Raw genomic sequence first — 25,620 nt, forward strand, 5'->3', positions numbered from 1 at the left:
AGGTGAGCATTTATTGGTTTCACCTCTCATGTACTTGGAGCTCGCCCCCACAGCTAAAGACACCATCAAACCTTTCTGATTTTATTAGGGAGAGTTGCAATCTAGTTGGGCAGAGTCACTGGCTATGTCATGTTGCACAACCAACAGTCCTGGGAGCATGCCATCAATGCCCCTGACTCACAGTTTACAACTGACATGGCCTGCACTTGCAATGTAATATACATGAACAGTCCTGTCAAGCCCCTAGTCTTCTTACCCCTTGTATACAAAATAGATCCCGACCAGTGGTAAATGTCTTATTTAAGATACACTTACAACTCACATAAAACCTCAAGGGGGGACAGACCCCTGCTATTTGATTTCACATAAGTATATGAGTTATTTGAAAAAGGGCTGTGGAGTCAGAGTTAGAGACAATTTTGTGTACCTGGAGTCGGAGTTGGCAAAAATGTACCGACTCCGACTCCTAATAAATTTAAATTGTAATGAAAAAAAAATGCCAAGTTCAAATGTCCCATTTCACAAACAACAGTCATAATTAAGTCCTTCTCTGATGTAAGAATAAAGCCCAGTACATAGTTGTGTTACTACTAGTGTGAAGTTCAGCTGAGCTATTATACAACCTGACATTCACATATTGTAATCTGGATTATGGTACATTACAAAATGTGTTTTCATTTTATTTCAGATATAATGTGTTTTAAAAAGTTAATTTGAATGTAAACAAGTGTAATGATATAGGTGGAGGTGTGTGCTATGGCCTGATGTGTGTTCAGGGGTTCTTGTCTTTTGTTCAAACTGGCCAATACGGTGGAGAGTCAGCTTCCTAGCCAGTAGTTCTGTGGTTAAATGACGTGTATGTTGCCTCCCTTCAATCAACATGGAAAATACATTAGCATATTAAATACAGAGGAGTCAGAGTCAGAAGTACCAGAAACTAAGGAGTCGGAGTTGAAGGATTTATCTACTGACTCCACAGCCCTGGTTTGAAACTCTGCTTTTGAGATTTTTCTCCGTGTGATACCACGTGACAATCACAGGGGGCCATGACCCCGAACCCTGCAAACCTTTCAGATGGAAATGTAACCCCAATTGATCTACAGGCAGAAAATCTGACCACACTGGCCTCTAATAACAAGGATGGAGCAGGATTGCTGTTTACTCACCGATGATTACATACCAGTATAACACACAACAGGCTGAGCGTACGTTGTGGTTTATATGTTCATGAAGAGACGCTTTTGCTTCTGTCTTCAGACTGAGATTAAAATCTTCAACATTATTGTCACCTTTCATATTCCCGTCCCAACTTTGTTTTAGAATGTATTGCATTCCTGAAATGCTGGAATGGATGTATATTTAGTCAGTCAGTCAGTCATTGCCCAACCCGCTATATCCTAACACAGGGTCATGGGGGTCTGATAGAGCCAATTCCAGCCAACACAGGGCGCAAGGCAGGAACAAATCCTGGGCAGGGCACCAGTCCAACGCAGGGCACACACACACACACAGGAGGGAGGTGGCAGGAAACCCACGCAGACACGGGGAGAACATGCAAACTCCATACAGTGATGACCCAGTAAGCGAACCCGGGGCTCCTTACTGCGAGGCAGCAACGCTACCACTGGGCCACCGTGTCACACCTGGATGTATATTAACAAATTAAATGAGTATGACCAGACAAAACATGAAATATCTTGGGTTCATACTGTCTGCAATGAAATAAAAGTCAAAGTAAATTTAACAATCACCGCTTTTTTGCATTTTCCATACAGTCCCAGCATTTTCTGATTTGGCATTGTACAATAATCAGTTACTTTCCAAATTCTTAGTTATTTATATAATTTTATCAAAATACTGTGTTTTCGATAATATTCTTATTAATATTAGTTTTAATACTTTATTAATATTAATACTTATTTCAGTACTTTTTCTCATTTCATAGGGTAATATTGATACTGATTTTGTGCTAGCATTGGATATTTTAAATGAGTATTTATTTTTTTCAGTTGCTAATTATTGAATACTACTCTATGGGTGGCATACTTTCAAAAATGTTATGTTTAAGAAAATTTGAATAACAATTATAGCCGCAAACCCTCCACCAATATCACATTCCATCAATGCCATTTTCAGATTACTTGAAATGCCATTGGCTATGTATAAAGCCTTTTTGTGCTAATTTTTAACACCGTTGTAAAGTGTTGTTAAAAACACATTTAATGTTGTCTGCTAACACGTGGAATTGCATTCTGTTTAACACAATCACTTTTGAATATGACTCACTGTTACAAAAATATTTAATAAACAAAAAAATGTTTCTTGGAGGAAATTTATTAAAAAAAAAAAGTTGAAATACAGAGGAACCTCTAGATACGAGTTTAATTCGTTTCAGCACTGAGCTCGTATAGCGAATTTCTCGTATCTAGAACAAACTTCCCCATTGAAAATAATGGAAATCCAGTTAATCCGTTCCGCACCCCCAAAAATATCAACATAAAAATCAATTTTCCTAACAAATAACACTGATAAATAATATATACTGTAGTTTACCTTTAATAAATAACACTGGTAAATAATATAACTGTAGTTTACCTTTATGAAGAGTCCTGGCTGGCTTGAGGGAGACGATAGGGAGTAAGTAAGTTAATTTCAACGGCCATGGCTTTCTTTTTTTTTCTTTGCAGCACTATCTGAGGCAACAATCTTCTTGAGAGGTATCGTGGAATAATTATTTTCACGTTAAATGCAAAAAAAAACAATGAAATCACAAGCACACGCTACGGGAGAACAAGGAACACTGAGTGAGCTGACGGGCGGGCAGCGTCAGCTTGGGTGAATCCCCGAGTCGAGGCGGATCGGGAAACGTGTCACGCATACCCACAGCCTGGCTCGTGGCTTGTTACGCGAGCCAATGCTCGTATTTAGATCCGAATTTTTCGCTCATACTTTCCTCGTATCTTGAATTTCTCGTATACAGAGGTGATCGTATCTCGAGGTTCCACTGTACTCCAATTTTCAAATCGGTTCACAGAGTGGCCCAACACACCTGAATGTTACACCAGGCGTACATTTTCTAACTTGTTTTTCTTGCAGATTTGTTAATTCCTGATATTTTGTGTTAAGCCTCTCCTATTTACCAAATCATAATATGGAAGTATTAAGAGTAAATTTGTAGTAATTGCCTAAATGTATTAAACTGAACCATGAGACAGCGGATCATCTTCTTCCATCTCTTTCTGTCCTCTGCATCTTGTTCTGTTACACCCATCACCTGCATGTTCTCTCTCACCACATCCATAAACCTTCGCTTATTTATGGATAAATAACTGATAAATAAATATAAATAGATAAATAGACTGCCATTGGGAGAATTGTTACGTTGTTTTTATTTATTGTTTTCTTTCTTTTTCAGCAGCAAAGTTTATCTGATGGCTCCTGCAGTGGAAACAATTCCCATCTGTTCCAGTCCTGGTACTGAGAATATCTGATGACAGTCATGCCAAGCACTGAGAATTATAATTATGGACTAAGAAACATGACACTGACTTCCACAATGGCTATACCTCCATCTATGTCCATTGACAAGCTGTTTCCAGCTTTACTGGAATGCTTTGGAATAATTTTGTGTGGCTATATTGCCGGAAGAGCAAACATGATAACATCTTCACAGGCCAAAGGGCTTGGTAATTTTGTGTCCAAATTTGCTCTTCCTGCTTTACTATTCAAGAACATGGTATTGCTAGATTTTGCAAATGTCATCTGGTCTTTCCTTTGGAGCATTCTGATTGCCAAAGTGACTGTGTTTGTTATTGTGTGTGTGCTCACATTGTTAGTTGCCAGTCCAGACAGCAGGTTGAGCAAAGCAGGACTTTTTTCCATTTTTGCCACTCAAAGCAATGATTTTGCTTTGGGATACCCCATTGGTAAGTAGATAAAAGTCATTCTGAATTTATAATTACATTTTTTATATTTAGTCAATTTTCTTAATAGTTTTAACATCCTTATGTTTTTTGTGTGTGTGATTTCATTTATAAAAGTCAGAATTGGTAAGTTGATTCTTTATTTTGCTGAATCTTACTTGATGTATTGAAATGTTAGTGGTGTTTCCTAGAACATTTATGGTGAAATTTTGTTATCCAAGCTGAGTGTCCCTTAATACAATTACAGTGTGATAAAATCTGTGAATGACATATTGTAAACATTAAGACTGTGTCTACTTTAAACATTGAGCACAAAGCAAAAGCCATCTGTGGAGGTGGCAGAAGTGGAGCATAGGTCACTCTCACAAACACTCCCACACTCTTGAAAATTAAACTTGATCCCATAACTTTTGGGATATGGGAGGAAAAAGGGAGTATTCTGAGAAAACCTATACAGGCTCCACACAGATTGGTGTTGGTTGGATTTGCAATGAAAATGGATTACTTTAAGAGTAGTAAGGACTTGCAGTGGATGACATTGCTCCTTCACAGTACCTAGCTCCTGGTTTACATTCTTACCAGTGTGCCTTGAAGTTAACACATTCTTTATATGTGAAGTGTCTTTTCTCTGTTGTCTTTTATATTTTACACAGTATACCTTCTGCAATTCAAAAGGATTTGTTTTTTGTCAGCAATGTGTCTGTAAAGCAGTAGACTGACTTACAGCCCCAGGTCTTGTTTTTGTATTCTCCCTGATGCTGCAGGAATAAACAGCCATTCTCCACAACCTTATACTAGAATAGCTGCTTCAGGGAATAGATGGATGATTTGGTTGAGAGAAGGACAAGAGACTTTGAAATGCCCAAGTGTAAATGTTTTTACATAAATTGACGTTTGTAATGTATTCTTTTATCATTAATAAGGGAAACAGCAGTTGTGAAGCAGCTATCAGTAACAATTTCTTATACTCCGATACATTTAAAAACTAATTGTCAACAGATCTTAAGTTTTTAAAAAATCTTTCGCAAACTATTTATTCAAAGTTAAGTAGACCCACCAAGCAAACATCTTGAACATGTTCTCGCTTGCTTTTTTTTTTCCAAAAGCTGTGTGAGGGCGTATTTAGGTAGAAAGAGAGCAGATTAGTGAGAACAGAACCCTGTTAGCTGCCTTTTTGTAAAGTATTTATGTGAAATATTTTTACAGACTTAACCCGCATCCAGGAAAAGCTGAGAACAAAGGCACTTGTGTTTTATTTGTTCAGAAAGTATCCAACTGTTGTGCACTTTTCTCTCTCTCTCTTTTTTATTTTAATCTTTTGAATAAAGTTGAAAAACTCAAACATGTATGTAATCAAAGGTATAGCATTGCTGATGTTATACAGTATATAAATGTGTAAATAGTATTTATGTGTAAAATATAGGCAACATAAAATTCTCAGTGCTGCCTGTTCAAATTCAGGTTTGTGGGGTGCGTTATATTCATTTGTTTATTACTTTTTATATAAATGACAACTGTATATAATATATAGTTTATTCCCCTACCTTTTAAATTAGTGAATGGGTCACGCAGTATTTTCAATCACCCATCCAGTCCCCTGCTTTTATGGCATTTTAATTCAAATTTTGTATTTACTGCTTTTATGTTGTAAAAGTGGTTCTTCTCAATATTGAATTATTGCAGTTATCATTTAATTATTTATTGATACTACCTGCCATTGTGTCATATTTTGTTTCATCAATTTAACCTGTAGATCTAAATAGGCTGCCCTGTTACATCATAGCATCTTTTATTTATACAACTTCTACTGTCGTAGGTAAACAGCTGTTATTCCTAACTTGCTACTGTAAGCACAGTTGGCTTTAAGTGCTGCTTTTATGGATCTGCATTGTTCAGTCTAGACTTGCTAATGTTGCAAGAAAAGATAAGAGGAGAATACAGCAGATTCATTTGCCATTTACAGTTGTTTACAGAACTAATTGATACATACTGTATGTACTGCGCATCACTTTTTCCACATTTTGTTATGTTAGTCTTATTCCAAAATGAATTAAATTCATTTTTTTCCTCAGAATTCTACACACAAAACCCCATAATGACAACGTGAAAAAAAGTTTACTTGAGGTTTTTGCAAATTTATTAAAAATAAAAAAACTGAGAAATCACATGTACATAAGTACTCACAGCCTTTGCTCAATACTTTGTCGATGCACCTTTGGCAGCAATTACAACCTCAAGTCTTTTTGAATATGATGCCACAAGCTTGGCACACCTATCCTTGGCCAGTTTCGCCCATTCCTCTTTGCAGCACCTCTCAAGCTCCATCAGGTTGGATGGGAAGCGTCGGTGCACAGCCATTTTAAGATCTCTCCAGAGATGTTCAATCGGATTCAAGTCTGGGCTCTGGCTGGGACACTCAAGGACATTCACAGAGTTGTCCTGAAGCCACTCCTTTGATATCTTGGCTGTGTGCTTAGGGTCGTTGTCCTGCTGAAAGATGAACCGTCACCCCAGTCTGAGGTCAAGAGCGCTCTGGAGCAGGTTTTCATCCAGGATGTCTCTGTACATTGCTGCAGTCATCTTTCCCTTTATCCTGACTAGTCTCCCAGTTCCTGCCGCTGAAAAACATCCCCACAGCATGATGCTGCCACCACCATGCTTCACTGTAGATAGATGATAGATAGATACTTTGTTAATCCCAGGGGGAAATTCACATACTCCAGCAGCAAAAAAAATATTAAATTAAAGAGTAATAAAAAATGCAGGTAAAAAAACAGACAATAACTTGAATAATGTTCAACGTTTACCCCCTCTGGTGGAATTGAAGAGTCGCATAGTTTGGGGGAGGAATGATCTTCTCAGTCTGTCAGTGGAGCAGGACAGTGACAGCAGTCTGTCGCTGAAACTGCTCCTCTGTCTGGAGATGACACTGTTTAATGGATGTAGTGGATTCTCCATAATTGATAGGAGCCTGCTGAGTGCCCGTTGCTCTGCTACGGATGTCAAACCGTCCAGCTCTATGCCAACAATAGAGCCTGCCTTCCTCACCAGTTTGTCCAGGCGTGAGGCATCCTTCTTCTTAATGCTGCCTCCCCAGCACACCACTGCGTAGAAGAGGGCACTCGCCACAACCATCTGATAGAACATCTGCAGCATCTTACTGCAGATGTTGAAGGATGCCAGTCTTCTAAGGAAGTACAGGTGGCTCTGTCCTTTCTTGCACAGAGAATCAGTATTGGCAGTCCAGTCCAATTTATCGTCCATCTGCACTCCCAGGTATTTATAGGTCTGCACCATCTGCACACAGTCACCTCTGATGATTACGGGGTCCATGAGAGGCCTGGGTCTCCTAAAATCCACCACCAGTTCCTTGGTTTTGCTGGTTTTGTAGGGATGGTATTGGCCTGGTGATGAGCGGTGCCTGGTTTCCTCCAAACGTGATGCCTGGCATTCACACCAAAGAGTTCAATCTTTGTCTCATCAGACCAGAGAATTTTCTTTCTCATGGTCTGAGAGTCCTTCAGGTGCCTTTTGGCAAACTCCAGGCGGGCTGCCATGTGCCTTTTACTAAGGAGTGGCTTCCGTCTGGCCACTCTACCATACAGGCCTAATTGGTGGATTGCTGTAGAGATGGTTGTCCTTCTGGAAGGTTCTCTCTCCACAGAAGATCTCTGGAGCTCTGACAGAGTGACCATCGGGTTCTTGGTCACCTCCCTGACTAAGGCCCTTCTCCCCCGATCACTCAGTTTAGATGGCCGGCCAGCTCTAGGAAGAGTCCTGGTGGTTTCAAACTTCTTCCACTTATGGATGATGGAGGCCACTGTGCTCATTGGGACCTTCAAAGCAGCAGAAATTTTTCTGTAAATTTCCCCAGATTTGTGCCTCGAGACAATCCTGTCTCGGAGGTCTACAGACAATTCCTTTGACTTCATGCTTGGTTTGTGCTCTGACATGAACTGTCAACTGTGGGACTTTATATAGACAGGTGTGTGCCTTTCCAAATCATGTCCAGTCGACTGAATTTACCACAGGTGGACTCCAATGAAGCTGCAGAAACATCTCAAGGATGATCAGGGGAAACAGGATGCACCTGAGCTCAATTTTGAGCTTTATGGCAAAGGCTGTGAATACTTATGTACATGTGCTTTCTCAATGTTTTTATTTTTAATAAATTTACAAAAATCTCAAACTTTTTTCACGTTGTCATTATGAGGTGTTGTGTGTAGAATTCTGAGGAAAAAAAATGAATTTAATCCATTTTGGAATAAGGCTATAACATAACAAAATGTGGAAAAAGTGATGTGCTGTGAATACTTTCCGGCTGCACTGTACCATCATAGTGTTTTTTCTTTCCCTACTTAGAATTTAAAACGGGTCTACAACTTTAGGTCCGTATATGCTCTGGAGTATTACTATATTCTCTGAGGTGACATAGGGCAAATACTATTTAAGGCCTTATATATCATTTATTTATATACAGTATATGTATTTTTTTTATAAAAAAAAAAAAAAAAAAAAAAGGAAAGTTAGGAATGTAAATTAAAGGGTACTTGGGTAATTTATTTCATGATTAATAATAATAATACATTTTACGTATATAGCGCCTTTCCCATGCTCAAGGCACTTACAGAATATAATAAAGAACGGCAGAATATACAGTAAAGGAACACTCCACCCAAAAGTTATCATAGTAGCTTGTAGTGATTTGGTTTTTTTTATCTCGTGTTTTCATGCAGAATGGAGAAAAAAAAAGTGACATAACAGAAGTTAATATAACAAATGATGTAGAAAATTTCCTTTTAAAAAAAGAAAAAAACTCCTGTTACTAGTGCTGCAGAATCCACATCAGCTATCCAGTCATATTCTTAAAATGTGCAAAATGCATTCTTTTTTGCAAAAATATTCTTAGTTACTTGTAGAATATTCAGCACACATCATAAACATGAAACTTAAGCCTCATGGAAGTCACTTTTTGAATTGAAGACAAGACTCTTGACCAGCAAATAAGGGAAGGGGCAGGTCTTCAATTCAAAATGTCGTGTCCTCTATATAGTGAATTTGTCATTTAAATTGTTAATAAACTGTGCGTTACTGACCTTCTTTCTCTCTTTATTTCAGTTGATGCACTGTATGGGAACACATACCCTGAGTATCTTCAGTACATTTACCTGGTAGCTCCAATCTCTCTTATGATTCTAAATCCAATAGGGTTTGTGTTTTGTGAGATTCAAAAGTGGAAAGAAAATCGTACTCCACAGCAGAGCAAACTACGAATTATTGGAATGGTGTTGCTTCAGGTTCTGAAAAATCCCATTGTTTTCATGGTCATTGTTGGAATCTCAATGCACTTTATCCTGGGCCAGAAGATTCCTGCTATTATAGAGCAGTTTGTGGATGGACTGGGAAATTCCTTTGGGGGCTCTGCCCTATTCTACCTTGGCTTGACTATGGTGGGGCAAATTAGAAAACTTACAAAATCTACCTTTGTATCTCTTATCCTTCTGATAACGGCAAAGCTGTGAGTATGGATACCTTGGGATTAATAAAGTATCTATCTATCTATCTATCTATCTATCTATCTATCTATCTATCTATCTATCTATCTATCTATCTATCTATCTATCTATCTATCTATCTATCTATCTATCTAGTTTAACACATTTCTTAAATCAGTGAAAAGAAATGAACATATGTGATTTTATTATGTTAGTAAAATGTGGATTATCAAGTGTATATCAGAGAGAAATATTAGTATTTGTTATGGTTTTATTTTTAAATCAAGAGTACAGTTTAAATATCAAGAAAAATATTTTATAATTCCATCATTTAATTTAGAGTGGAGTGTGTGTTCCAGAGTTCTTTGGAAATGAAGTGGTTGTACTGGCAGGTCAACTGGCAGACTGTGTGTCGCACAGTATATGGGTTGTGTCTGACAGCCATGTGATATGCAGGCCAACTCTTTTTAGCTATTACACTGCAGTGTAAGTATGGATTGGGCCCCTTCTGTACAAGCTGCCCCTCTCCTAAAAGTGATGGCTGTTCAGCATTTGTCTTTTTGTGGCTGTCAGTGCAAAAAGAAACCCTTTTAGTATTTTCAGTTAGGATAATCATTGACACTGCCGGTTTCAACATCACACTATATCTTTATATTTAGCTCAGATAATAATCTGCACATAATGTGTGTAATATTGTCCAAGTAGTACTTCAGAGGGTGTAGTAACACAGACAGTTCCAACTTGAAGACACACCGAAGTTTTTTAAATAATCAACAGACGTTGGGACACCTGTGCAAATTGTTGCTTCAAGTTGCAAGGCTTCGTTTACTTTAATTGCTGCAGAATATCTGTAGGTTGTAACCTGTTAGTTGTTCCTTGAAGAAGCCCCATTTGTAATATCCTGAAATTTCCTTTTTTTCAGTTTTTGCTAACCTAAACATCAAATGTAAACCTCTGTCAGTTTACTGCTTACCTTTTCACCATTTTTTGTCATTTATTGCACTTCATCTGATTAAATTTGAAGAAAAACTGGGGTGTTCTAAAACTTTTGACTAGTAGTGTATATCATATTTGACTGCGGTTTCATAGTTTCTGATCAGCAGTGTCTTTTGTATAATGTACTAGAATTAAAACTAATAATAAATATAAATGATATACTTAGCACTTGACTATTGCTGCTCACCTATGTAGTTTTAATGTAGTGCAAATTATTAGTCACAAACCCACTTACGTTGGATGACAGGTTTATATGTGAATGTTGTTAGAAATTGTCTGGTTACCCTGACGTGTGAATGTGCTCCCTCAGTAAATTCTTGAAATAGCTGTCCCAAAAATATCTTGGTTCGCATATTTTATCAGAGTGGGTACACACAAGTTTATTGCTTTGCTGCACATTGTCTATTTTTTGTCCAAAAATCCCCAGATTAGCAGCTCAAGATGTGGTTGGTTGGTTTGTAGGTAGACTTTTATTATACCAGCCAAGAAAATAGAAAACTTGTTATTACAGTGTGGCCATTAAGATGCGTCTTGCCACCCCAAACCTTTAACACAACTTTACAGACACAGTTCCTGGTGCAAATAATTGAATTTATTTTTGCAACTTACCGTGCACACTCCACAACTCCAATTCTGACTCCCCAGGTGAAGCGGAGTAGCTTCCTTTCTACCAATCCTAGGTGTACTTCTGGCTTTATCATATTGCATCTAGGAAGCACTTCCAGGTCAGGTTTTACCTCCCTGTGACAAGAGGGCCTGCCTCCAGCAGCTCTTCCTAGCGGCACCTGAGGACCCCATGGGGGCTGTCCACCAAAAAAAACTACTCTCGTGCATCCCAGCGGGTGTCCAAAAATGAAGCACGGCAAAGGGATGTCCCCACCCAATGTACTGTGGAAGCATATGGTACTGGGAAGCAATCTCTCACTGTCCAGCCATTATAACGGACCTCCGACCAGGAAAAATACCACTAACCAAACCCCATCAGGATGACCATCAACCCACATCCTTCCTTTTAAAAAGCACTCCACTGCCAGATAAGGTACCATCCATCCTGGCTGGGATCCCAGCCATCCCATGCTGTCTAGTACAACTGATACAAAAAAATTTAAACAAGATAACATATGATAGCGCATTGTTATATCTTTAAATGAACTCCTGAAGTCATTTGTGTAGAAAATCACACGCACACGCACACACACACAGAGGTATTTAGTCTCTTGATCACTATCTTATTCCTACTGAACAACATCGCAAGACACTTTATAAGTACGGAAGTGTAGTAATTCAGATGTCTAACATTCATAATGCAAACAGATTGTGTAACTTTATAATTTTAAATATTAAGTTTCTATTCTTGTGGTTAACAGTTTATCCTTTTAGCAAAATTAAACTGAATACAAGATTCTGAGTGTAATCCAGAATAATTGCATTTTCCTCAGCTTTTTTAGAACAAGACAAACTGTTGTTTTAATCTAATGTTAAAATCTCAGATTACGTTAAACTTGATGGGGAAAAAAAAAAAATCAACATTTTGTTTCTTTTCTCAAAATAAGCAAAATGCATTTTTTATATTTTCTTAACATTTCACTTTGACAGCTGTCTGTATTTTTTTTTTCTCCACAGCCTTGTGATGCCACTTATATGCAGAGAAATGGTGGAATTATTAGACAGGAACAGCAGTACAGGAAACCACACAAGTCTGTCAAACTATGCCTTTCTCTATGGAGTCTTCCCAACTGCACCAAGTGTAGCAATCTATGCAAGCCAGTATAACATGGAATTAGAAATAGTGAGTATTGAAATTAGTATGAGAACTTGCACTTGCTACATTTCCATTGACCAAAAAGGCATTTTTATATACGATCAAATAAAAATAGACTAGGTAACTTGGCAGCTTGCTGCCATCAAACTACTTTTTCTGATTAAAAAATTGATTTGCATAATGACATAACCATTAGCCATTTTGTGAATTTGAGATGTACATAAATGTTGGTGGTATCTTCTTGCATACACCTACTTTCACTTAAACCAACAGCTTTTTATATAAGATGAGATCTGGTGTTCAAATGCCCAGCTGTCATAGACTAACTTCTTCCTACTATTCCTGAAACTGTTCTTAGATAGTTCTTCACTTGTGCCATGGCACATTATACTGCTCGAAGTAACCATGAAGAGACACTCTTTTGGTGAGAAGCAATATATGGGTGTCCTGTAGCTTTGAGAAACTGGTTCATCTACATTAAGGGACACAGCATGTGTCAGCAAAAAACTTTCCACATTGCTGCAGATGGTGTATCTGTACATCGTTCTACAATTCAGCACAATTTTCACAAAGAGCATCTGTATGGCAGGGTAATGAGAAAGAAGCCCTTTCTGCACTCACGCCACAGAGTCGCTTGTTGTATGCAAATGCTCATTTAGACAAGCCAGATTCATTTTGGAACAAAGTGCTTTAGAATGATGAGACAAAAATTGAGTTATCTGGTCAGAACAAAAAGCGCTTTGCATGGAGTAAGAAGAACACCACATTTCAAGAAAAACACCTGCTACCTACTGTCACATTTGGTGGAGGTTCCATCATGCTGTGGGGCTGTGTGGCTAGTTCAGGGACTGGGGCCCTTGTTAAATTCAAGGGTTGGATGAATTCAATCAAATATCAACAACTTCTTCAGGATAATGTTCAAGGATAAGTCACAAAGTTACGCAGGGGTTGGATATTCCAACAAGACAATGACCCAAAACACAGTTCAAAATCTACAAAGGCATTCATGCAGAGGGAGAAGTACAATGTTCTGGAATGGCCATCACAGTCCCCTGACTTGAATATCATCGAAAATCTATGGGATGATTTGAAGCAGCCATCAAATTGAACTGAACTGGAGAGATTTTGTATGGAAGAATGGTCAAAAACACTGTACTATAGGAGGCGTCTAGAGGCTGTTTTATTTGCAAAAGGAGGTTCAATTAATGTAATATCTCTGTTGGGGTGCCCAAATTTATGCACTTGTCTAATGTTGTTATGATGCATATTGCATGTTTTCTGTTAATCCAGTAAACCTAGTAGTATTTCACCAGTGACATTGTTTCCGTAAGGCATGTCATATATTAAAAGGAAGTTGCTACTTTGAAAGCTCAGCCAATGAGAAACAAAAATCCAAAGAATTAAGAGGGCTTCCCAAACTTTTTCACATGACTGTATATAAGGTGGTGACAGACGTCGACATGTAGATTTTGAGATATCAGTGGATTTCAAAAGTGATGTCTGTCTTTTTGAAGTGTGTCAGGATGCAAGTCCTTGGACACAATAGCTCGAAAATTAATTGCTCAGTATCTCTGAACCACAGTTAGTGTCACTGTAAATGTCACAATGTATAGACTTGGAGCTAAATATTGTGCAGTACAGATGTAATGATTCTGAGTTTTTGTCTTTGTTGAATTTTAAAACATCGTGTGTATTTGAAATTGTGGATTCTGTGTCACATTTACTTTTGATTGGAGTAATTGACAGACGTATTGTGACCATCTATATAAACAAAATTTATTATTATTATCTGTTTTCAACAGGTCACCTCAGGAATGGTAATAAGCACATTTGTTTCTGCCCCTATCATGTATGTATCTGCTTGGTTATTGACTATTCCTTGGATGGACTCCCAACTGCTTCTCTCAGCACTTCAGAATGCCAGCTTTGATATAAGTATAATCACTTTATTTGCTTTGGTAAGTGGTAAGATTACTCTTTCTTTTCTTTTTTTATTTAAGGGTATAGCCAGACTGCAGGATTGCATAATATATAAATGTATATTCAACCATTTTCATTGTTTGTTAGTAAACTTTATAAAATGAAATTAGCCCTTGGTTACTTACAAATAAATCGCAAAATATTCTAGATTATACAGTACAGTATTTAAGAGTTTTCATTTTTCTTATTTAGCTTGTATATTGGAATCCTGTTGGTGTTTATTCTGTGTGTAACAATGAAAAGGAAAATAACTAAAAAGAGAGAATGTAATTGTAAAAATATACCAGCCCGCTGTCAAGTAAGCGTTTGGCCTTTGTCCCTAACTTCTGATTTCTTTTTTTTGGTTTGCTGCTTACCCTGCAAGTCTCTTTTTTGCCTGGTGAAGCTAATTATGTAGGTGACGGGAGCAGGAGATATAAACTGAGTCTGAGTGTGGGCTTAGTTTAATGTTCTAGTGTTGTAACATGTTAGTCTTTGTACTGCAAATGTATCGTGTTTCCCTCTCTTGCCTGTCTGTTTAAATTCTTTGTCCTCTGTTGGCTTTTTAGGAATGTTGCCTTTGTTTTGTCTGCTTTGTGTTCTGAATTTTTTTCCCCCATAACAGGCATTAAATATCTTTTACCATTTTATCTGCTATTCTGTGATAGCTTCTTTAGTTCTTCCTGTTCCTCCAGAGCCGTATCACAAATTGTGCTTGCATTTCCAAACTTGACTCATGGAGCTTTGTTCTGCCCTCCTCTCTGCCCTCTGTCTCCTTGCCATGGAGGTCTGGATTGTACTGAGAAGATAACTATGCCATAGAGCAAGGTCAGATAAAGGAGTAGGGGCCAGAGGAATAGTAATTTGGTAATTAACTGGTGCCAAGGTCACTAGTATTAAGTAATTTGTGTTTTCCAAGAAAAAAGGAATTAAAGCAAACAAGAAAAATATTAGATAAGTCAGCTGCATCCTGCTACATATAAACATAGAGTGTAAATTTCTATATTGAAAGGTGGTGTCAGACTGTTTTTTCTTGCCTTGTTCTGTGGAAGAGGACACACGCCTTTTACAGTATACACGGTAACTGCTAATGTGCAGTTGAAGGGGGTGGAGGGGCGCGGATCTGTTGTACGTCCCTTTTAATGGAAACCAAAAACAAAGTTTTAGAAGTGAGCACTGTAATGTAAATAAACTGCCACACAGAAGCAGTGCACACTTCTCAGTCAACTAAAAAAGGATGAGGTCAGCACATAGTTCATGACCTGTATGTCAGCAAAGCAAAGTCTCCAATTTCAGCCTCAATTATTGCACAGAAGGTTAGCACTGCCTTGTGGATCCTTAAACTATATATAGCTCAAAACATCCTTATGATTATTCTCAGTGTATTGATCATAATGTGTGCAATATTTATCCCTTACTATCTCTAATCACCACCTCTAGCATTGGCAACCTTGAAACGCCAATTGCTCAAAACAGCATTCTGTGTAGCAATAATGAGGAAGAAGCAACACTGAATTAGTAATAACACTGAATTAGTAATATGTTCTCTAGTCTGTATATAAATTATCAGTGAAATTTTATGAGCAAAATGCATCCAGAATTTCTTCCCAAAATTTTAATAAAATCAGTCCTTAACCAACAATTTAATGGCCATCATATTTTGGAATATGTAACATTTCAGCAGCCAAAATAAGGAAATGGTCACAAGGTGTAAATAGGGCACTAAGTGTACAACTTCAGTCCCACTGTCATCCAGACAAACAATTGTCAGTTGAGATTAGTATTCAAAACTATAACTTACTTATGGATTTCTCGGTGTGTGCATGTATGCTAATAACTAAGAAATCGCAAGAGCACACACACTTTGTGTAATTGATAGATCATAGGCTTGCCTAGCACATGTTCTAATAAATGACTTATGCAGTATAGCATCATGTAGGTTTGTCTTGAAGTCTGTCAACTAGTGTAGATTGATAAACTGATGGCCAAAAATAACGGAAAAAAAGTTTCCCCTTTCCTTGTCTCCACAAGCCCCCTCCAATGGTGGCAGCTGCCACAATTTTTTAAGATTCGGAAACCTTTGTGAGATGTTGTATGTCTCCTGAACCAATAAAGATACTGGAATGATTAAAAAAAATAGATTTTTTTTCAGCATAAAGAGAGAATTTCTTTTCAGTTATATGCTCTGAAATCAGTCACATTCTTTACTTTATAGCCCTTTAAAAATTAATTATCAGATCACTTCTGTACAGAATTTTTTAAAAACCTGGCAGGATATAATCAATAAAATTTTAGTTGCTTCCTCGGTGCTTTAAGAGCTTATTCTATCTCCGCATTTCTTTTTCTTCTCCATTCATCTCTACTGGCCTATTTAAACTCATCAATTTAGATATGTTTACAAGCCTTAAGTTTTACCCCGATGGCCATGCTCTCTTTCTCAGGGGTGGGGGTCGACTTGTTTTTCAATCCTATTTTTTGTAAAATTAATAGATTTGTATGAATGATTACAATAAAATTAATTTTGTATTTTTTTTTATAATTTTATCAGATCACTTACTTAGTAATTTTATTATTCATACTGTAGAGACTTTGTTACATAAAACACATTTAACAACATCTCTTATATCACTGGTGGAGCAAGATTAAGGAAAAAAACATCATCTGTATGATAGTACAGTAATCCCTCACTTATCGCGGGAGATAGGTTCCAAGGCCGACCGCGATAACTGAATTTCCGCAAAGTAGGAACACCACATTTATTTAATTATTTAACATGTATTTGGGCGTTTTTAAACCCTCCCTGTATTGTTTACAACCCACCCTTTACTCTATTAATAACAGGGACAACTGCTAAGCAATATGAAATCGGTAGATAAGTTTACACTTACTGTATAGTGAAGTACACGTAGCAGCTTGTAGGCGGTCATGATGTCGTCGACCTTGTTGCAAAGATTCCTAAAGCAGATTCCATCCAGACTACTGCCTTATCATGTCCACTTGCAACTCGTTTTGCGCCCTGGTTAAAGGACACTGCGGCTGTAGATCTTATATGCTTTTCCTCCTTTTTAAATAAAAAGAATCGTGGACTCATTGATGCTGTAATGGTGTCCTGCAGCGGTGTAGCTGTTCCCTTCCTTCAACATAATCAAAACTTTTACCTTTTTCTGCAATCATTTGCATCTTCTGTTGGCGCTTGGACACGGCCCCTGAAGCAGTAGCAGGAGCACGTTAATGCTGAATGAGTGAGATGAGACTTCCTGGTTAATGCAGCACTCCGTCGCTGAGCCAATCAGCACACAGGAACTTAACTGCGTGCTCTGATTGGGTAGCTTCTCAGCCATCTGCCAATAGCATCTCTTGTATTAAATCAACTGGGCAAACCAACTGAGGAAGCAAGTACCAGAAGTAAAAAGACCCATTGTCTTTTTATATCTAAAAATTTGCGTTATATATTTAAATATGCTTACATATAAAATCCGCGAAGTCGTGAATCCGCGAAAAGTGAACTTCGAAGTATCGAGGGATTACTGTACTCCACCCACAATTAAATGGTTATTGTATTAAACCTAGTTTTTGAGACAAAGAAGCTGATAGGGCAGATAAAATATTTATTATTGGTAGATACACTACCAATACTACTCTTCTCGATAGCAGGCAAAGTCACCCCTGATGGAGGATCGCAGGAATCGTGGGGTAGAGGGGTCCTTTCATCAGATTGGCTGGCCCAGCACTGTTTCAGCTCTGGAATGGCCAAATGAGGGAGGAAGCTTGATGGCGGAGGTCTCCAGGACTCTAAACAAATCGCAAATCCTATTATGTGATATCATCTACTGTTAAATTCTGCTCTGTACTTGTAATATTTCTATTGCACTATTATATTGTATTGAGGATGACTTGTGTTCTGCTCTGTGTATTGTATTGTATTGATCCCCTTCTTTTTGACACCCACTGCATGCCCAACCTACCTGGAAAGGGGTCTCTTTTTGAACTGCCTTTTCCAAGGTATCTTCCATTTTTTCCCTACAAGGGTTTTTTGGGAGTTTTTTTCTTGTCTTCTTAGAGAGTCAAGGCTGGTGGGCTGTTAAGAGACAGAGCCTGTTAAAGCCCATTGCGGCACTTCTTGTGTAATTTTGGGCTATACAAAAATAAATTGTATTGTATTATATACACTATATTGGCAAAAGTATTGGGACCCCTCTCCAAATCACTGAATTCCTGTGTTCCAATCACTTCCATGGCCACAGGTGTGTAAACTCAAGCACCTAAGCATGCAGACGGCTTCTACAAACATTTGTGAAAGAATGGGTTGCTCTCAGGAGCTCAGTGAATTCAAATATGGTACCGTGATAGGATGCCACCTGTGCAATAAGTCCATTCGTGAAATTTCCTCGCTACTAAATATTCCACGGTCAACTGTTAGTGGTATTATAACAAAGTGGAAGCAATTGGGAACAACCGCAACTCAGCCATGAAGTGGTAGGCCACATAAAATCACCGAGCGGGGACAGCGCATGCTGAGGTATGCAGGAGTCTCCAACTTTCTGCAGAGTCAACAGCTAGAGACCTTCAAAAGCTCAAGAACAGTGCAGAGAGAACTTCATGGAATGGGTCTCTATGGCTGAGCAACTGCATTTAAGCCTTACATCACCAAGTGTAATGCCAAGCGTTGGATGCAGTGGTGTAAAACACACCGCCACTGGACTCTAGAGCAGTGGAGATGTGTCCTCTGGAGTGACAAATCGTCCTTATCTGTATGGCAATCTGATGGACAATTCTGGGTTTGGCAGTTGCCAAGAGAACGGTACTTGCCTGAGTGCATTGTGCCAAGTGTAAATTTTGATTGGGGGGGGGGGGTTATCAGGGGTTGGGCTTGGTCCCTTAGTTCCAGTGAAAGGAACTCTTAATGCTTCAGCATAAAAAGCCATTTTGGACAATTTCATGCTCCCAACTTTTTGGGAACAGTTTGAGGATGGCCCCTTCCTGTTCCATCATAACTGCACCCTAGTGCACAAAGCAAGGTCTTTAAAGAAAAGGATGAGCGAGTTTGGTGTGGAGGAACTGGACTGGCCTGCACAGAGCCATGACCTCAACCCACTAAAACACCTTTGGGATGAATTACAGCGGAAACTGCGAGCCAGGCCTTCTCGCCCAACATCAGTACCTCACCTCATAAATGCTTTTTTGGAAGAATGGTCAAAAATTCCCATCAACCCACTCCTAAATCTTGTGGAAAGCCTTCCCAGAAGAGTTGAAGCTGTTATAGCTGCAAAGGGTGGGCCATCTCCATATTAAAGCCTATGTATTAAGAATGGGATGTCATTAAACTTGTGTGTAAAGGCAGTTGTCCCAGTACAATATAGTGTACATAACACAGTTTTAATAACTTTAATTTTCATTATATTCATCACAAGTTAAAATATGAACTGTCTTACTCTTAAAACCCTAAGGAAGCTCTCTTTACATATCTTATATTTTTTAAAAGTCGTAGTGTTTGGACTGCTTATCAAAGAGAAGTGCGATAACCCGGAGTTTTCACGTAGAACGCCACCTGGGTGAACTTCCGTGGAATGACCCGTGATCTTTGGCTCAAGCTGGACAATAAGGGAAATATACACACTTATAAAGAAGTTTCTTTTAGCTTTCATAAACCTCCCATCTGCTTGGTCTGCTGGAGCCAATCCCAGCCAACACAGGGCGCAAGACAGGAAACAAACCCCATGCAGGGTGCCATCCCACAGCAGGGTGCACACACACACACACCAAGCACACACTAGGGACAATTTAGAATCGCCAGTGCACCTAACGTGCATGTCTTTGGACTGTGGGAGGAAAATGGAGTACCCGGAGGAAACCCATGCAGACATGGGGAGAACATGCAAACTCCATGCAGGGAGGGTCCGGGAAGCGAACCCGGGTCTCCTGTGAGGCAGCAGCGCTACCCACTGCACCACCATGCTGCCCTAAACCTCCCATCACACTTAATTATATTCTACCCCACTTTCATTTGATGTGCCCTAATAATTGAGATCAGAATGAATAAATCAAATGAATTAGGAGACTAGACCTTGGAAGGACAGAATGAGGCCGTGTTGTACAAAAAGCTAAAAGACATGTTCCTGTTCCATAATTTGTGTCATTGGTCTAAGAAGCAGGAAGTATAACTAATGCAAGGTAAATATGCCCTTTACTATTATAACATATATTGAAATATATCTTTGTAGGTATGGTCTGTGGCAGTCATGATTCTAAGCAAGAAGTTTAAAAGGCTTCCTCATTTGTTTACCACAAACTTGCTTCTAGCACAGGTGAGTATTTTTCCAGAAACATTATGTTTGAAAAACAATGTACATGTTTACAGAACTTGAGTTAAATTGACCGCCATCTATCACTGTAATCCCCACCCTAGGAGACCCAGGGTTATATCATACTGAACATGACACTTGTAGATTGGTAAAATCTGGCGTGATAGCCAGACATGTAAAAAGTAAAGTACAAAACAAAAAAGTTCACTGTGCTGACAAAAAACTTGAACTGTAAACATCATGTACAGTAAGTGTGTGTGTGTGAGTGAGTGGGCCATAAATAAAACAAAAGGGCTTCTTATACAGGGCGGGTTCCTGTTCTTCCCCCCGCAAAAACCTGGTTAGGATTAATCGTGTTATTAATCATACATTCAGTCTTTGGAGTTGTCATAATAGTGCCACACTGCCAAAAATATTTTAAAAATCCCATTTTGCTACAAATTTATATTCATCCATCCATCCATTTTCCAACCTGCTGAATCCGAACACAAGGCAGGAACCAATTCCGGGCAGGGTGCCAACCCACCGCAGGACACACACAAACACACCAAGCACACACTAGGGCCAATTTAGAATCGCCAATCCACCTAACCTGCATGTCTTTGGACTGTGGGAGGAAACCGGAGCGCCCGGAGGAAACCCACGCAGACACGGTGAGAAAATGCAAACTCCACGCCGGGAGGGCCCGGGAAGCGAACCCAGGTCTCCTAACTGCGAGGCAGCAGCGCTACCCACTGCGCCACCGTGCCGCCCTTATATTCATATCTGTTTTTATATATTTAAATGAATTAACTGATTTATGTCGCTCAAAAACTATAAAATATACCAGATGTCACCATATCGATAATTACTTCTCTCTTTCTTTTCCAGTTTCTGGTCTGTGTTGGAATGATTTTGTGGAAGTTTATCATCAATCAAAATAACTTTATTGGTCAGATTCTGTCATTCATTTTGCTCTACAGCTCCCTTTACAGTACTTACCTGTGGACAGGTAAGCTATTTTGTGTGTAGAGTACATATGATAGATGCACTGTATTGATATGAGAATTCAGAAATATTTTGCTTGAGATTGCAAATGATATTGTAGTCAAAAGTTTTAAGCTGTGATCACAGCAAATAAGCTTTCTAAAATTGTTTAACTCCATCTGTTTAAGAGTGGCTGACATAACACATAGATAATTGCCATGAGCAGCGAAATGCTATAATTTCCAACTCTGTCACCAGTTACTTAAGCAGCAAATTAAATTGTTAAATTATTCATGCTTTGGTGTGATTTTTCTTAGATTATTACAATTGTGTTTTGATTACTGTATGCAGTAACCAAAAACCTTGTGCAAGTTAGGTCTCCAAATTACAGGAAAGGCATAGCTGTGCTAGAGAAAGCCCAGTGAAGAGCAGACTGATTTTAGAACAGAGAGGTATGAACTATGGGGAAATATTGAAAGACCTGAACCTTTTTAATTTAAGCAAATACAGATAAAGAGATGCCATTGCTGAAATGTTTAAAATTATGAGGGGAATCGCTACGGTGGGTTGCTGCTGTTACTTTAAAGTAAATGCTTTGACACAGATACATGTGGTGTATCTGCATGGATGTGGTAAGGGTAGATTTTGCACAAATGTAAGAAAGTTCTCTTCAAATCGAGAACCATAGACATGGAATAATGACTAAGGTAGTATAGATAAGTTGAGCTTTGAAGGTTCTCATAGTATTAATATTATTTTAGAGAAAATATGAGAATAGTGTTGGGTTGAATGGTCTGTTCTTGTCTAAATTCTTCTGTTCAAATATTTATTGGTTGTAAACAATACCTGCAAGATGGGGTCCTGAAACAATAATAATGGAAATTTGTGAGCAGTTCTTTTGAGTTGCCCTTATGTTTGTTAAAACATGAAGGAACTGGTCTATGAAAAGAAAAGCAAGGTGAACACATAATTCAATCAAATCTGCTTTTTGCCTGACTGCTGTTTATAGGAAGACCCATAAAGAGAAGATGTTTAATTACTATGAGTGTATGTCTGGCTGCCTGTTTCTCTTTCTCTCTGTACTTGAAATGACTGTGTACAGTGGCACCTTAAAAGTGTCATTGATAGGGGCTACGGGCTTGGGACACATTCAGATTTCAAGAGGCTGGATGTAGAGTTGAAAACCAGATGAGGGATTTGGCCTTCACCACCTCTTTTACTCCTTCATTTTGGTGTAGCAGCCAAGATACTGCAGGAGGGGTCCATCCATGAATAAACTATATATGTTTTACATCAATCTTCAGTAGTTTTCAATGGACCAATTCAGCTGCACTTTACTACAAATACAGTGCATGTGACAAACATGTAGGCTTTCCAGCTTTATGCTTTGTGCAGTTCTAAATGCAGATTAATGGTCTTGTTCTTGTGTAGATTAATATTTCATGTGTGTTTACATGCAAACCAGTTCTAAATGCAGAGTAATGGTCTTGTTCTTCTGTAGATTAATATTTCATGTGTGTTTACATGCAAACATTTTTTTCTAATTTTAAACATGCTTGAAAATTGCTGTTAGTAAAGTGTTTTAACTTAACTTAATATGGAGAAATGTTATACTATGAAAGGTTCTTCAAACTTTACAGCAGTCCTGTATGAGTTCACTTATTTCTTCACTTAAACCAATAATAATGGATACAGTTTACACAACATTTGCTTTAATGCTTTCCTGGCTATTTTAATTTTGCTTTGTCTGAATGCTTACCTCATTTTATCTTACTTCTTATTTGAACATGAACTACCATCACTTTCTGTCTCTTTAGGGCTAATAGCTCTTTCTTTGCTGCTGTTAAGGAAGGATGATGAGCCGAAGATACGCATGGCAGCTTTTATAATTGCAGGATGGGGGTTAGTATGATTCTTATTTTTGATAATATTTCACATTAATGTACTGTATATGTTATGATTTCTGCTTTTTATAAAACAAGCAGGATTGTGTAGTGGCAGATGCACTGCACTATAAACCATAAAACCATCCATTCTGTCCCCTTCACTGACTCACAGTATGGCTTTGAGCAAGTTATTTAACATGCCTAAAAATGTATAGTTGTGCAGTTTTTTTTTAAGTACATTTGGATAGTGTTTGGTATAGATTAGCATTTTATAAAATGGAGAAATAGAACTTTTTGTTCCCAGGGGGAAATGTTGGCTTTTTTCAGGAGCTCTTTAAATAAATACATAAATAGATAGATAAGTAAGTAAATAAATAAATATATACATACAGATTGGTCTGAACACACAACAGAATGACTATAAAACAAAAAAATTAAAAAGAAAGAAAACTCCTGACTTGGCTGTCCCAGCCACGGTGAGGCATTATGCAGGCGTATTGCTGTTGGTATAAAGGATCCCCCGTACTGTTTCTTGACACACTTCTGCTGAATAATTTATTGGCTGAAAGCCCTCAGTGTTAGTGTATCAGAGAGAGGATGTGCAGCACCATTCATAATGGCACTCAGTTTTGTTTTAACTCTCTCCTTTGCCAGTACATCCTGGAGACCCAGAGTGTGTCCTATAACTGAGCTTGCCCTTTCCATTTCCAGAAATAGTTTTGGTAAGATCAGCAACCTAGTCCCCAGCAGCTATTACTACAAGCAGAAGCACTTCGGTCCTTTTTCCAAATATTGAATCTAAAACATACTGTTAATTTCCTATTGCACTTACTAAATATTCTAAACCCACTCACCTAATCAAGTTATTTTTTCATTAGCACTCTAATGTATACTGCAGTGATTTCTGAGTATGAAAACTTTTTTGACAAAAAGCCAGCCAACTCTGCCTGACCTCTGCGTGCAGCCATCCAAGGGGTGTGCAAGGCCACTGGCAATTATTTTATTCACATAATCTTGTCAATATTATGCTGGAGGTATACTTCTTAAGTCTTGCCTTTAAATGCAGAGTAATTAATTTGAACCTTTTGAACCAGAAGAAAAGGGCTTTTAAAGGCGGTGATCAGCATGAGCTCAAGCGCATGCAGAAGGAACTCCGAGTCCAGCTCAGGGCGGCGAAGGAGCAGTACAGGAGAAAGCTGGAGTAGAAGTTGCAGAATAACAGCATGAAGGAAGTGTGGGATGGGATGAAGATCATCACTGGCTGCAGCTTGAAGCGGGGTGCCACCATCGAGAGAGATGTGGAGAGAGCAAACCAGATGAACAACTTCTTTAACATGTTTGACCACCCTAACCCACTCTCACCTCTGAGTACTGCACCCTCCACCCATCCTTCTGCCGATACCTGCCACCCACAATTACAGCAGCCCAGGTAAGCAGAGAGCTGAGGAGACTTCATGCCAGCAAAGCAGTGGGTCCAGATGGAGTATCACCACAACTGTTGAAGACCTGTGCGTTGGAGCTGGGGAGTCCTCTACAGTGCATCTTCATCAGGAGTGGGCAGGAGGAGGAGTATAGAAACCTAATCAAGGACTTTGTTAAATGGTGCGACTCAAACCACCTACACCTGAACACCAGCAAAACCAAGGAGCTGGTGGTGGATTTTTAGGAGGACCAGGCCCCCTCATGGACCCCGTGATCATCAGAGGTGACTGTGTGCAGAGGGTGCAGACCTATAAATACCTGGGACTGCAGCTGGATGATAAATTGGACTGGACTGCCAATACTGATGCTCTGTGCAAGAGAGGACAGAGTTGACTATACGTCCTTAGAAGGCTGGCGTCTTTCAACATCTGCAATAAGATGCTGCAGATGTTCTATCAGATGGTTGTGGTGAGTGCCCTCTTCTACGCGGTGGTGTGATGGGGAGGCAGCATAAAGAAGAGGGACACCTCACGCCTGGACAAACTGGTGAGGAAGGCAGGCTCTATTGTAGGCACGGAGCTGTGGCAGAGCGATGGGCGCTCAGTAGGCTCCTGTCAATCATGGAGAATCCACTGCATCTACTAAACAGGATCATCTCCAGACAGAGGAGCAGCTTCAGCGACAGACTGCTGTCACCGTCCTGCTCCACTGACAGACTGAGGAGATCGTTCCTCACCCAAACTATGTGGCTCTTCAATTCCACTTGGGGGGTAAACGTTAATGTTATACAAAGTTATTGTCTGTTACATCTGCATTATTATTATCTTGATTATTTTTTTTTAATCACTATGCTGCTGCTGGAGTATGTGAATTTCCCCCTTGGGATTAATAAAGTATCTATCTATCTAT

The 25,620-nt window shown here is 38.9% G+C and overlaps 1 protein-coding gene across 6 annotated transcripts in view; it reads left to right on the forward strand.

Annotated features, from left to right (window-relative positions):
• gpr155a (G protein-coupled receptor 155a) overlaps positions 1 to 25,620 on the forward strand; it is a 65,184-nt gene that overhangs the window by 12,826 nt on the left and 26,738 nt on the right. For 5 of the 6 annotated variants that reach the window (XM_051930615.1, XM_028806261.2, XM_051930618.1 and 2 more), the window contains exons 2-8: positions 3,416 to 3,926; positions 9,042 to 9,441; positions 12,038 to 12,203; positions 13,979 to 14,134; positions 20,357 to 20,440; positions 21,308 to 21,428; positions 23,221 to 23,305. In XM_051930615.1, the coding sequence (XP_051786575.1) occupies positions 3,491 to 3,926; positions 9,042 to 9,441; positions 12,038 to 12,203; positions 13,979 to 14,134; positions 20,357 to 20,440; positions 21,308 to 21,428; positions 23,221 to 23,305 (1,448 nt within the window). In that variant the 5' untranslated portion in view covers positions 3,416 to 3,490. The remainder of the gene's footprint in view (positions 1 to 3,415; positions 3,927 to 9,041; positions 9,442 to 12,037; positions 12,204 to 13,978; positions 14,135 to 20,356; positions 20,441 to 21,307; positions 21,429 to 23,220; positions 23,306 to 25,620) is intronic. The other variant, XM_051930616.1, reaches the window with a different exon arrangement.

The sequence above is a fragment of the Erpetoichthys calabaricus genome, chromosome 8, assembly GCF_900747795.2.
Source record: "Erpetoichthys calabaricus chromosome 8, fErpCal1.3, whole genome shotgun sequence".
Lineage (NCBI taxonomy): Eukaryota > Metazoa > Chordata > Cladistia > Polypteriformes > Polypteridae > Erpetoichthys > Erpetoichthys calabaricus.